Source organism: Drosophila biarmipes, chromosome 3R (assembly GCF_025231255.1).
Source record: "Drosophila biarmipes strain raj3 chromosome 3R, RU_DBia_V1.1, whole genome shotgun sequence".
Taxonomy (NCBI): Eukaryota; Metazoa; Arthropoda; class Insecta; order Diptera; family Drosophilidae; genus Drosophila; species Drosophila biarmipes.
In genome coordinates this window covers 16,329,785-16,342,747 of record NC_066616.1, presented here as the reverse complement: position 1 = coordinate 16,342,747, position 12,963 = coordinate 16,329,785, and the positions used below count along the sequence as shown (strand labels likewise).

The window sequence follows — 12,963 nt, the reverse complement described above, 5'->3', positions numbered from 1 at the left end:
TCTGCCGGCTATCGAAAAAATGGCAGGCCCTATATGTAGATACGCACATATGCGTACATCTCCACCTGCTCGATGTGGGCATTCCACTAAATCCCGTGTCTAATCTGTGGCAATAATGCCGCACATAGAAAGATAAAGTTTCGCAGTGGACAATGTAGGTAAGGTGATCATAAACTTGCATGATTTGTTTTATGGCCAACGGAGGACGTTATTATTGCTAAAAGGCACGCCCACCGGAGTCCTGCTCCTGCCCTTATTTCGCTTTTTTCGTTTTCCAACCATTTCAGGTAGCGAGTCCTTTGGGTATTGAAGATATCCGAAAGAATGCCGCGATGGGGGAGTGTTTTCCCCGGCTGGTGGAGTGGTGGGGGAAGTCAATAAAGCATAATGTGAGCACGTTTTTAATTGGCGTCCGCTGAAAGCTGGAGGAACAGGGAGCACTGCATCCTCCGTGCTGACCAGAAACCAATTAGCGCCAGTTCCTCCACGTGTGCCGGCATTGGTATTGCTGTGAGGATGTAAGGATGCGGGGTGACTGACTGGCAGGGTCTAATTACGCTTCAATTGCGCCACTTGCATTTAGATCGCTAAATTATGGAAATTTTTTGCAAGGCGCATTTCTTACGCTACGTGTGTGTTTGTGTGATAGCACTGAAAAAAATAGGATGTATTTTATAGGTACTTTTATTTAGTATTGTATAATAAATATTTATATTTAATATATTTAGTTCGGTATTATTGAAGGCGATCTATTAATTAGATCTTTAAATATACTCATTGGCTATATATACTAAAATACTAAAATGTCTAAAAATATTTGAGGTATATTCTAAGTACTACATATACTGAAAACTCAATAGATATATTTTCAGTATATTAAGTATTTATATATTGCATTACAATGTTAGATTTTCTTCAATTGTTTAAAAAAGGCCCTTGTAATTTATAAATATTGATATATATGAATTATTATTTTATTTCATAGCATTTTTAGTAAACTAACATTCTTTCAATATTATATAATTTCGAAATTCTTAATTCCGAAACATCTTTTTAAAGAGGATTCTATTTTTTTAAGGTGGTCTATATTTTTGGAATATTTTTCTCTGTTTATTTATATGTGTGTGGGTGCTTGTGGCGGGCAATTTTAATTTCAAATTGACAAAGCGCAATTAGGCAACCGTCTGTCCCAGACCTGCCCCGCCTTTCGCCACCTTCCCCGCCCCTGGCGAAAATGCGAAACCAATCCCCGTCTGAGGACTCCTGTCCCTAATGTATTTTATTGACGTTCCGAGGTTATTGCATTGGGCATAAATTAATTTCACGGCGCGTAAATTGAGCAGTTTTTGACACAGCACCCCGCACAAAGCCAATTATGTGGAGCTGTATTTCCTTCTATTTCTCGTTTATTTTTTCCCCCACGATTTTCGGGCTGAGTCCTGAGTCCCGAGCCTGGTGACAATTTCGCCGCTGCTTACCTAAGATTTTCCCTGTCGTAATTGTGTGCCACACTGCAAACCATTAATTCTCGTTAGCGTCCGAAAAGCTGGGGCAACAGCCAAATCGAGGAGGGGTGGTCAGCAGCTTGTCAGCTTCTTGGCTTGGTTTTCATATTAATTTAGTTGATTTTTGTGTGAATTAATTAGGCAAAAGGTGAAAATGAAGATGAATGTTTTAATTAGGCCGGGCAGGTGAATGTAGGTTGGCGTGGGTGTGGAATGAAACGACGCGGATTTGAATGTCACACAAAGGCAGAACCCATTCCCTTGCCGTCGTAGTTGTAGTCGTGCCGCACTTTAAGGACCTTTAAAGGGACAATCCGGGGAATCGGGTGGCCTGGCAAGGGACATCCGTAGAAAATCCCCGGCAAAGGCTTAAGCAATGTCTGACAAAACACCTGAGACATTCAATTATATCGCCACGCGCGAAGCACCAGAGCTGAAAAAAAGCTGAGGAGCAGGAGGGGCAGGATGGGAGCTGGGAAAAGGACAAGGAGGCACAGGCACAGGATGCGGCTGCGGCTGAAGGCGCAGTGGAGCTGGAAGGGAGCAGGGAGTGGAGCCGGAATGGAGCCGGAGTAACAACCGGAGACAAAGAGTCCGCGCTTTGTTGGCTTACGGAATTGTCAACCAACTGCGCTAGCAAGTGGAGAAAATTTAAAAAATATATTAATTATATATATAAATTCATATAAAAGGGATGTTGCACAAAAACCACGCTGGGAGATCGCTTTCTATATGCCCTTAATATTCATATTTTGCAGCTCAAAATATTGGAATGCAATGCCAACCGACTGAAAATCGTACATTTAATATTTAAGTATTTTGATCGGTAAGTAACTACCAGTTCAACAAAGAGTTTCCATTAGAAACGAAATTTTTTATCATACATTTAACTTTGCTTATATTTTAAAAGACTTTTATTCGTTTAAAAAAGGTTCTTTATATGAAAATAAACTGACTTTTAAGAAACATTCCAAATAATATTACATTTTTACATAGAAAATATACTATTTTCTACTGGATTCATATCCATAATCCGAATGTGAACAAAATGTTAGTGTTATTCTATAAAATCGAAATCAATAAACCCTAAAACTGACCCAGAGAACTTCACCAGTCGTTGAGTGCTTTCCTTGTCCCTCGAAACACTAAGCGCGGCCAGAGCCGTTTGGGAAAGAAAAACAATAATAATTTGCTTGGTGGCTTGCAAAAATTGTTAACTGCAGCAGCAATGGCAGGCGCTTGAGACGGGGATTTCAGTTTAATAAGCGCCAGACGAACCCGACCAGCTGCGTCTTCAGTTTCCAGCCTTTTTTTGCCCCGACTGCCCTGCCACGGGGGGAGATGAAAGTGGTCGGGGTGCGATGCTCACTGGCTGCCAGAGGTTGTCATAACATTTAGCATACTTCGCCAAAGGAATGTCGATGAACTGGCAATGGAATTGGACCGCAGAATCAGCGGGAATCGTGCGAGAATGCGGGTACCACGGCCGCCTGCCCAAAAATGTGTGCTATGATAAATATGAGCCAAACCAGAAGTGGAACACGCTTTATGCCCTTTTAATCTGTTGTTAAGTTATGTTTTCCAGACGGGATACATTTCAGCAACTCCCATAAAGTTGCTCAATGACTTGTCAATGTCGGGAGGAGTTTTCCCAAGCAAGGGGGCGGGGGCTTGGGGACCAGGGACACATTAATAGAGCATCTGGGTGTAACTGAGGCAAGTTTATGTTGGGCAGCTTAAAGTCCTGCTGCCAGAGCCCCACATAACTCTGCCCGCCCAAGGGTCCGAGTCCTGGAAGTGTCCCCAAAAAGCTCATTCATACAATATTTAAACACCCACACACACGCAGGACCGTCAACCTTTGGCAGTCAGCGTAATCGCTTTCAACCACTTCAACGGCCATTTTGGGTTACGTTACGCTCTCTCTATGTACAGGAGTGCATGGGTGTGTGTGAATGGGACCCCAAACCCACACAAGCACACACTCACCCACGGATACAAGGACAAACAAGCAGACATACCTTTATCGCTTCAAAGCACAGGAGCCGTGCTGAAGAGTGGAAGATTTATGGCGGATGTTGGAATTTAATGAAATTGCAAAACGAAAATGTAACAAACTCGACTCCGGAGTGAAAGGGATGCCGATGCCACTCACACACGCACAAAATGGCGGCAAAGGACAAACAACAGCTGCTGCTAGGATACCCCACACACACACATACTCTCCTACACCTTCTGCACTGGGGGAAAAATGATTGCTTGCTGATTTAATTCAACTAAACTCCCTTTAGTTGTTTATCTTAAACCATTTAGGATTTTGTATCAAAAAGTTTAAGTATCGAACACACCGAAAACAATCGAATATAAAATTACAGCATGCTTTTAGGCAGCTGTACTAGAGATTTCAACATTTTTAATATTCAAGGCGCAATTTAAACCCTTCCCGCCCTTTTTTAAGTTCTAAATATTATTGTGTTTCTTATTGTATGTTAAGCATAGGTATTTTCCCGTGTAGTGCCCCCTGCCCTTTCCTCTTTTCAAAATACTTGTTTTTGCCTTCAGGCATCCACCCTTTCGCTCGGTTTCACTTGTGCTTTTTGTTTAGATTGCTGCTGTGACATTCGCCAGCTCGTTCCTCTAATTTGAATAGCCATCGTTTTGGGGCTGAGTCAGCTTTAAGTCGCGCCTGCCACCCCCATGGAGCCCCCGTGAACCCTCTAAGCCCCTATTCCGCCCCTCAATGCCGTCGGAACCCCCCGCACACACGCAGTGCATTAACACGCACTTGAAAAGTGCAATCTGGCCGCAATTGGAATGAATGCCCGGCCGCGAAATGGCGGCGGGTGATAAAACACGTTTTAATATCAGCGGCCGACCTGCACGAAGCCATTGACAATGGACCTTGCCCGGGATCAGGACTACAGCCGCCAGTATATCCCCTGGCAGCCCCAAAATGTCCTTCGTCCTGCGAGTGTTGCACATAACGTTTTACAAACTTTCGGTTAACTGGGCTCCCAGGCACAAGGACGCTGCAGGCGCTGTTAAAATTCAATGAATTGAAATTGTAAAGCGCGTCGCGACGCCACAGGATATGGCCCACACACACGCAGATAAACAGACAAATCAACGGACGTAAATGTACTGCGAGAAACGCGAGTCCTGCTGCACTGAGAATTAAAAAGGAGTAAATTAAAATTATGTTTTTTAAATAAAAATCAATCAACAGAATAACTCTGTTCTTTTAAAGGTTATATTCTAATTCAAACACATTCTCATCTGGTTAAATAAAAAAGAACATTAACAACTTTTGAATGAATATTGTGCAAAAATATCTTATCCTCAGAATGCATTTAAATAAACAGCTTCTATGAATTTTAAAATATGTTGACTATATTTTTTTAAGCAACACTAACTTTGTTACAAAACAAAGTTGTGCAATACCCAATGCAAATTCAAATTTCATACCTCATCAAACAAGCTTGCTATCAACATATTCTTATTATGAAGTGTACTATATTTTTTTCAAGTGTAGGTTGTGTGCAGTTCAAAGCCACGGCCATGACTGACTCAGTGTCTGTGTCTGCCCGCGTGTCTGCATCTGTGTTTGTGTCTGCAACACCGGTAATTACCGCCACGTGACAATGAAAATTACCAACAAGCACCGCAGGCAGCCGAAGGACCCGGTACCCAGCATCCAGCTTCAGTATCGAGATCCTTAAAGCCTTCGCTGGTCTGGCGGCGTAAATATTTAAGCGCAGCATCAGGACCATCAGGATGAGGCCCACATTGGGTGTCAAAAGCCATTGCTTTACAAGATCTACGACCTGCGCCTAAATGACTCGACTCGGCCAAGTCGAGGACACTTTATGTAAGTCACAGTCACAGGGCAAAGACGATGGAAAGTGGGGGAAAAGCAAAGTGCAATTTGTGAGGCAGGGTTGCAAAAACATGTTTCAGATACATAAAAAGGCATGAAACCTAAGTACTAGTTTAGTCTTAAAAAGCCTTTAATTTCTTAAGTTATGTTTCATACATAAATTTATTTTTGACACTATAAAAAATATGTTATTAAACAATAACAGCCCCAACCTTATGATTGTTATTTTGTAAGCCAGTAAATAGGTTTTATTTTACTTGACCCATTGTAAGGAATAACAAAATAGTTGAAAAATAGTATTTTGTATAAATTTTGATGCTGTTCTTATTTTGTTTTCATTTACCCTTGTTAGCTTTAATACTTAGAAAAAATTATAATAGATTTTTTAATGTTTTTATTAAGTTTTATCTCTGTATCCCTGGCTTGCAGCACTTGCTGCAGCTGGTCACCGACCACGCCCCCAGCCCATGGCTGCTGGCCATCAGAGGAGCTCGTAAATAAATCAATGAGCAGTTTGGTATTATATCCTGCGCCTCGGAGTCACTGCCAGCGCCAAAGAGGAGGAGATTGCCATTTTTTCTGGGGCATAAATTTGTGCGACTTGGCCAGGACTCGGACTCGAACTCAGACCGAAAGTCGGGGCCAGGACCAAGGCTCTCGTCACTGCTGACGTATGTTTAGCTTGAGTGGATTTTATTGTGACAGCGTCAGGATTTACTAGGGACAGCAACTGGAACTGGCAGCCAGTAATGAGAAACACAGGACACAGCCCATCCGAAGCCCCTTTCCCTGTTTGGTCATTGGATTTTGTTTAGTTTATGCACTTTCCCGAAATTAATTTGCGCACTTTTTGCAGCTTAAGTGCACTAAAATTTGTTTTCCCAAAGTACCGAAATTATTTGGATGGAAAATAAAGACCTTCTTTTCTGGTCGAAAGCCTATAACCTACTTGACCTTTTCTGGTATAACTTGGTCAAAAATGATCCGAAACTCAAAAGATATACTGTTTTCGACAAAGTGGTTCAAAAATAAACATTTTTAGCTGGTAATGCCAATCGATTGGAAATTTTATTACGAGTTCAACAAGGTATGCCATTCCGTTTTAGGACCATTACTTATTTTGTTTTTCCCAAAATACTTATATTTTTTTACGGAAAATGAGCGCCTTAGTTTTTTGCCAAAAAACGATATTTTTCTTTGACCTTTTCTGGTGTAACTTGGCCAAAAATGATTAGAACCCCAAAATATATACTGTTTTCGGCAGCTAATAAGCCAGATAATGTCACTCAGTTATTTTCTGTCTGATTTTAAAAACTAAAAATTTTCCCAAATTTTCACTTTTTTTACAAGGCATCATTTTTTTTGACAAATTGGGTCAAAAATAAACATTTTTAGCTGTTAATGCCAATTGATCGGAAATTTTATTACGAGTTCAACAAGGTATGTCATTCCGTTTTAGGACCATTACTTTTTTTGTTTTTCCCAAAATACTTATATTTTTTGGACGGAAAATGAGGATCTTAGTTTTATGGCAAAAAACGATATTTTTCTTTGACCTTTTCTGGTGTAACTTGGTCAAAAATGATTAGAACCCCAAAATATATACTGTTTTCGACAGCTAATAAGCCAGATAATGTCACTCAGTTATTTTCTGTCTGATTTTAAAAACTAAAAATTTTCCCAAATTTTCACTTTTTTTACAAGGGGTAGCATCATTTTTTTTTTGATAAATTAGGTCAAAAATAAACATTTTTAGCTGTTAATGCCAATTGATCGGAAATTTTATTACGAGTTCAACAAGGTATGCCATTCCGTTTTAGGACCATTACTTATTTTGTTTTTCCCAAAATACTTATATTTTTTTACGGAAAATGAGGACTTTAGTTTTTTGACCATTTTTGGAAAATGGCCCTAAAAATGAATATCCGAAATCTTAATAAATATAAATAGTAATAAACTTTTAAAAGTTTTTTAATATATTGGGACGCAACCTATTTTAAATGTGTAATTTATAACTTGAGGGTCAAACAATAGAAGTTCAATAAATTATACAATATTTTTTTAGTTGTAGACCTCCGACTAAAGTCAGATTAAATCAATGTTCGAATAAGTTTAAGACTACACAATTTATTGAGTGCACTACAGCGTTGCGCATTTCCCTGGGGGAAATGGGGAAATCAATGCTGAAATATGCAAATTTTTATTTCCGCGACAATTTCAATTTAACGACAACCAAGACGACGACAAGGAACCATTTTCTATTAACATTGGCTTGCCTTTCTTTGTCTCTGCTTTTTTACATATATTTTTTGTCTCTGCGTGGGGAAAATTACTCTCCGCAGAGCCGTTAACACCGCGCCCCCCTTGCAACGGAAAATGCGCCCCCAAGGGTTGTCGCCTGGTGGGTGGGAAAATGGTTTTCCGAAAAATAGAAATCTGTAAGCTGTAAGTAAACTTTTCCGGTTGGAGTAGCAGTAGGCGGTGGACGCGGAGGTGGAGCCACGCATTGAGCCATTCAACGGATCATTATGCGTGTGCCCGCGTTATGGGGCCTCAAAGTGTCGTTGGTGGGTTCGATGGGTCTACGGTGGGTTACGGTGGGTTACGGTGGGTTTCTGGTGGGGATGGTACCAGGGGGCCAGGTTGACGAAGGTTTCTCGGCGGTGAGGCTCATGGGGATTTGGGCACATATTCTTGTATTAGCTTGAGGGGGTTAAGGGTTTGCGGACAAGTGAACTCCAAACTTAGGTTTGATATTATCCCGAATTCAGATTAGATAAGTTGCTTTAAAAAGTAAACATGACTTTTCAATAATACGAATATTTATTTGTCGTAACCCTCTCTTTTCAAGATTAAGCGTGTTCCGATGATTTTCCATCACTTGTTTTCCTACAAAACCGAATTTATTTGTCCAATTATTTCGAGCACAAGCAATTTACTACATTCGATTTAAAAGCCCTCACAAATTGTCAACTGCCAAGGGCGTGTTTCCTACCCGAATTGTCGGATTAATTGCTACCACTAAATATAGAAAGCATTAGTACAATTGAATTATTTATTATTTATTGACAGTTTCCTCGAGATATAAGTCCTGCCCAACTATTTCTGAGCTTAAGCTGCTCGGCGTATGCACAGCCCAGTAAGAATCGCTTTTTCCTTCTCTACAAGTAGTAGTGCCTCCTTTCTAGGGCACACAACTCCATCCCCAGCAGCGGACCGTAAGATTTATAGCAGCGGACTAGAGGGAAACTCATGGGAAAATAACTTTAGCGGAAAAGTGCCGACAAAATACAAGAAAATGCTTAACCAACAGAACGCGGAAAGCAGAAGGCCTTCCATCCCGGCAGGTCCACTTACAAAGATGCGAGTTCTAGGCAGCCGGGGTGAGCCAGGGAACGATGGATCCACCCAAGTGGCTCCCTTCGGAGCCCGGACTGGCTGCCTGCTAGCCAGAAACTTCATGAATTTAATTACCGAATTTTTTCGCTGTAATTACGAAATTCCTTTGGCCGAAAGTGGAATTTTCATTTCATTTTCATTAAAATATTTCTGCTTGTAAGTGTTTACAAAATATGTGTGCTTAGCTCCTCCCACTCCCGATTTTCGCGCCAATCCCCAGCGGCATATATAGTTGAACTAAAGAGTTAAAACTAAATCATAGTATTTGCTGTGGTATTACAACTTTTTAAAAGTTAAATAACGAAATAGTTGAGATTGGATTGATTAAGAAAATAAGTAGTTTTATAATCCAGATTTGACCAATAAAAGCCTTTCGAAGTTAGAAAATATTCATAAAGTTTTCGAGTACTCAAAACCATATAGTTCTTAGCTCTATGGTATTAAAAAATTCTTAAAAATTTGATCATATGGGACTAATTACATGTGTAAATCCTGAATAAATTCAAAGCTGCCACAATTATCTACTGTGGAAAGCAACCGACGAATTTGGCTCTATTTATGGCCCACACAATTATTCAGTTATTGACCCACAAAGCCGCAAACTGTCGGCACAGGTATGGCATTGGAATCAGGCGCAGACGGAGGCACCGCATTTGCTGGGCCTGCAATTGCATTGTCTTCACCTGTGCATTATTAACCCGACCACGATAAGCTCATAATGAGGCCGAGCTAATTTCTTACGGCTGAGCCGCCTTCGGCCTGCCTGTCCTCAAATGTGCGGCCGAACATTCCCCTTTGAGTGTTTATCTGCAAAGGAAGCCAGATACAAGGCCAGTTTTGTAGGAAGAGTCCCAAGGACCTAATTAATTATGCTTTGAATTTTACATACATTTCATTTATAACATCTATGTTTATGCCTGCTAAAATTAAGTATTGCAAAGAGGTCATGGGAATTCCTCCCATTTCTTTTTCTTAATTAAATTTCTCGAGTCTTTTTGAATCTTAGAAAAAATACAGTTATAGTTTTTATTAATAATGTTGATCATACCAATTTATGTCGATGAAGTGGTAAGGAAATGCCTGTTTCTCGGGACCCGACCATAATAGAGATCTTGAGTCTCGCAGAAGCTTCCCACAGTCAGGAAACATTTATAACACGTTACCTCAATTTTTTCCTCAGGCAATTCTATTTTACGATTTTAAAATCAAAACATTCTAAACCTTGTAAAATATTACGAACAACCGCGGAATAATTTTAAAATTAACGGTTACAGCCACAGCTAGCGGAATAAATTGGAACTCGCTATTACTTCCACCGACCGCTAGGTGGCGGAGTCTTTAAAATAGTATGACCAGCTAACCGACAGTCAAAAGTTACCCCGATTTCTGTTTACTTTTTAAAGCGTTTCGGTATTATGGGCGGGAATGAAGGCACACATTGCATAATTAAAAATAAAACATTTTAATAACAAGTGCGCGATGAAAGCGAGCTACCGGGCGTTGATACGCCAGGTGCGCCGCGCCTCCACCACTGCCTCGAACGGAGCGGCCTCCGCTCCTTCATCGGTGACCACCACCGCCACAGGTGATATAAAATCTGAGCCGGCAGCACGTGCCACATTTTTGGAGAGGATTCAACGGGGACCGGGATTCCAAGACTTCTTTGCAGTCAAACCAGCTTCTAGGCTGAAGCTGAATGAGGAAGAGCAGGTGGACACCAGTGTGCCGTACCTAAAGTCCATTGATTTTAATGGAAACGGCAGGAAGGTGCACTTCGAGGTCTACGGCTGCCAAATGAACACCAATGACACTGAGGTGGTGTTCAGTATCCTGCATGAAAATGGTTACGTGAGATGCCACGAACCCGAGGATGCGGATGTCATCATGCTGGTCACGTGTGCAGTGCGCGACGGAGCAGAGCAGAGGATCTGGAACCGATTGAAGCACCTGCGGGCGATGAAAAACAAGCGGAGCTCGCGGAGACATCCTCTCCAGCTGACCCTGCTCGGTTGCATGGCCGAGCGGCTGAAGGAGAAGCTGCTGGAGCAGGAACAGTGTGTGGATGTGATCGCCGGGCCGGACAGCTACAAGGATTTGCCCCGCCTGCTGGCCATTTCCCGGCACTACGGAAACTCAGCCATCAATGTTCTCCTCTCGCTGGACGAGACTTATGCGGATGTAATGCCCGTGCGGTTAAACTCAGAGTCCCCCACAGCTTTTGTCTCCATTATGCGGGGATGCGACAATATGTGCACCTATTGCATAGTGCCCTTCACCCGCGGACGCGAGCGATCCCGCCCACTGGAGTCCATTGTGGCCGAGGTCAGAGCTCTGGAGGAGCAGGGTGTAAGGGAGGTCACCTTGCTGGGCCAGAATGTCAACTCGTACAGAGACAGAAGTGGTCAGGAGGGGGAGGACTCCCTAAAAGCCACACCAGTGCCTGGATTCAGCACTGTTTACAAGCCCAAAACTGGAGGCACTCCCTTTGCAGAGTTACTCCGAGCAGTGGCCCGAGCTGTTCCCGAGATGCGCATCCGTTTCACCTCGCCACATCCCAAGGACTTTTCCGACGAAGTACTAAGAGTCATTAGAGATCACCCAAATGTGTGCAAGCAGTTGCACTTGCCAGCGCAATCGGGCAACACGCAAGTTCTGGAGAGAATGCGGCGTGGTTATAGCAGAGAGGCGTACCTGGAACTTGTGCAGCACATCAGACGATTCCTGCCCAACGTGGGCCTATCCAGCGACTTTATCTGCGGCTTTTGCGGCGAAACTGAGGACGAGTTCCAGGATACCGTGTCCCTTATCCAGCAAGTGCAATACAATGTGGCCTACTTGTTCGCCTACAGCATGCGGGAAAAGACCACAGCCCATCGTCGCTACAAGGATGATGTACCGGTTAATGTCAAGAATGAGCGACTGCAGCGCATGGTGCAGGCTTTCCGAAAGGGAGCCACCCAGCTGCACCGCAAAATGGAGGGCCAGGAGCAGCTCATCCTCATAGAAGGCAAAAGCAAACGGTCGGATGCTCATTGGTTCGGTCGCAACGATGCCAACATCAAGGTTATTGTGCCTGCCATGGAACTGCCTGTTGCAGGAGATCTGGGAGCCATCAGATCCTATGGAGTTGGTGACTTTGTGGCGGTCCGCATTGAGGAATCCAACTCCCAGGTGCTCAAGGGCACACCCCTCGAATTGAGCAGCATAACAGGGTTTCACAGCAGACACTTTATACAATAAAACGAACTTTAATCGTAACTAGCTATTTTGGTTGTACTACGTCTCCATGGAGGCGTCCTCCTCTTTCTTGTCTGCTATCGCCTCGCTTCTGCCATGGTACTTAGCCACTTGGTTGCGATAGAACTGAAAGATCTCCGCACTGGCCGCCCGGCACAGGCATTCAATATCGTTGAACTGGGCTATTTTGAAAGCGCCCTTCGTTTGCACCAGCAGGAGGTTTCCCTCGACGGAATCAAAGGCGAAGGTGAAGCTGGCACGTTGGTGGAGAGTCTCGCTCTGGTCTGGATCCAGGACGTACTCTCCCTGCTCGTTGATGATGCAGTGCACGGCGGCAAAGCTGTACTTCAGTGGAAGGCCTCCAATGAGCATGGCAAGGCAGGCGGAGTTCACGGCACAGGCATCAATCTGATGGGATTCATTCATTAGCATAAGGATTATGATGGGTAGTTAATGATCCTACGCTGCCACGATCCTCCAGCTCCTGGACCTGCACGGACATCTTGGAACGTGGGTGGGTCTCTGCCAGCAGGGCCAGTTCCAGGACGTCCCGAATGGCCGCCTCGCGAATCCGTTCCTTAACCTGGGGAAGGCCCGCCTTGGGTCTGTAATTGCACTCCAGGTAGCTGCCGTCTATGCTCAGGTTCTGGGTCTTCACCTCGATCGGACCCAGCACAGCGGCTATGACCACTGTGGCGCCTGAAAGTTGGGAGTCTCTGTTATAGCCGGCTTTGGTCATACACCAGTTGAAAACCTGGAAATACCTTGGCTGTACATCACGGATCCATCGCAGCGCGACAGGGGATTGAACTCGCAGTTCATCTGGCGCAGCTTGTCCTTCTCCACGTCCATTTTCCCAGGTAAATTCATTTTAATTTAATATTTATAAGTAAACGTGTAAAAACGCGTGTTTATAAAAACAATACCGCTTGATGCTTGTGATCG

At 43.2% G+C, this 12,963-nt stretch overlaps 2 protein-coding genes across 2 annotated transcripts; one reads left to right on the top strand and one right to left on the bottom strand.

Moving 5' to 3' along the window:
• The first annotated feature begins 10,193 nt into the window (after positions 1 to 10,193).
• On the top strand, positions 10,194 to 12,039 carry LOC108032090 (CDK5RAP1-like protein). The gene has a single exon (XM_017105916.3). The coding sequence runs from the start codon at positions 10,261 to 10,263 to the stop codon at positions 12,019 to 12,021; it is 1,761 nt and encodes a 586-aa protein (XP_016961405.1). The 5' UTR covers positions 10,194 to 10,260; the 3' UTR covers positions 12,022 to 12,039.
• LOC108032091 (exosome complex component RRP46) lies at positions 11,995 to 12,953 on the bottom strand. Its single transcript, XM_017105917.3, has 3 exons — positions 12,783 to 12,953; positions 12,482 to 12,717; positions 11,995 to 12,426 (listed from the first exon to the last, which is right to left on the bottom strand). The coding sequence occupies exons 1-3, from the start codon at positions 12,886 to 12,888 to the stop codon at positions 12,058 to 12,060; spliced, it is 711 nt and encodes a 236-aa protein (XP_016961406.1). The 5' UTR covers positions 12,889 to 12,953; the 3' UTR covers positions 11,995 to 12,057.
• Positions 12,954 to 12,963: the final 10 nt, after the last annotated feature.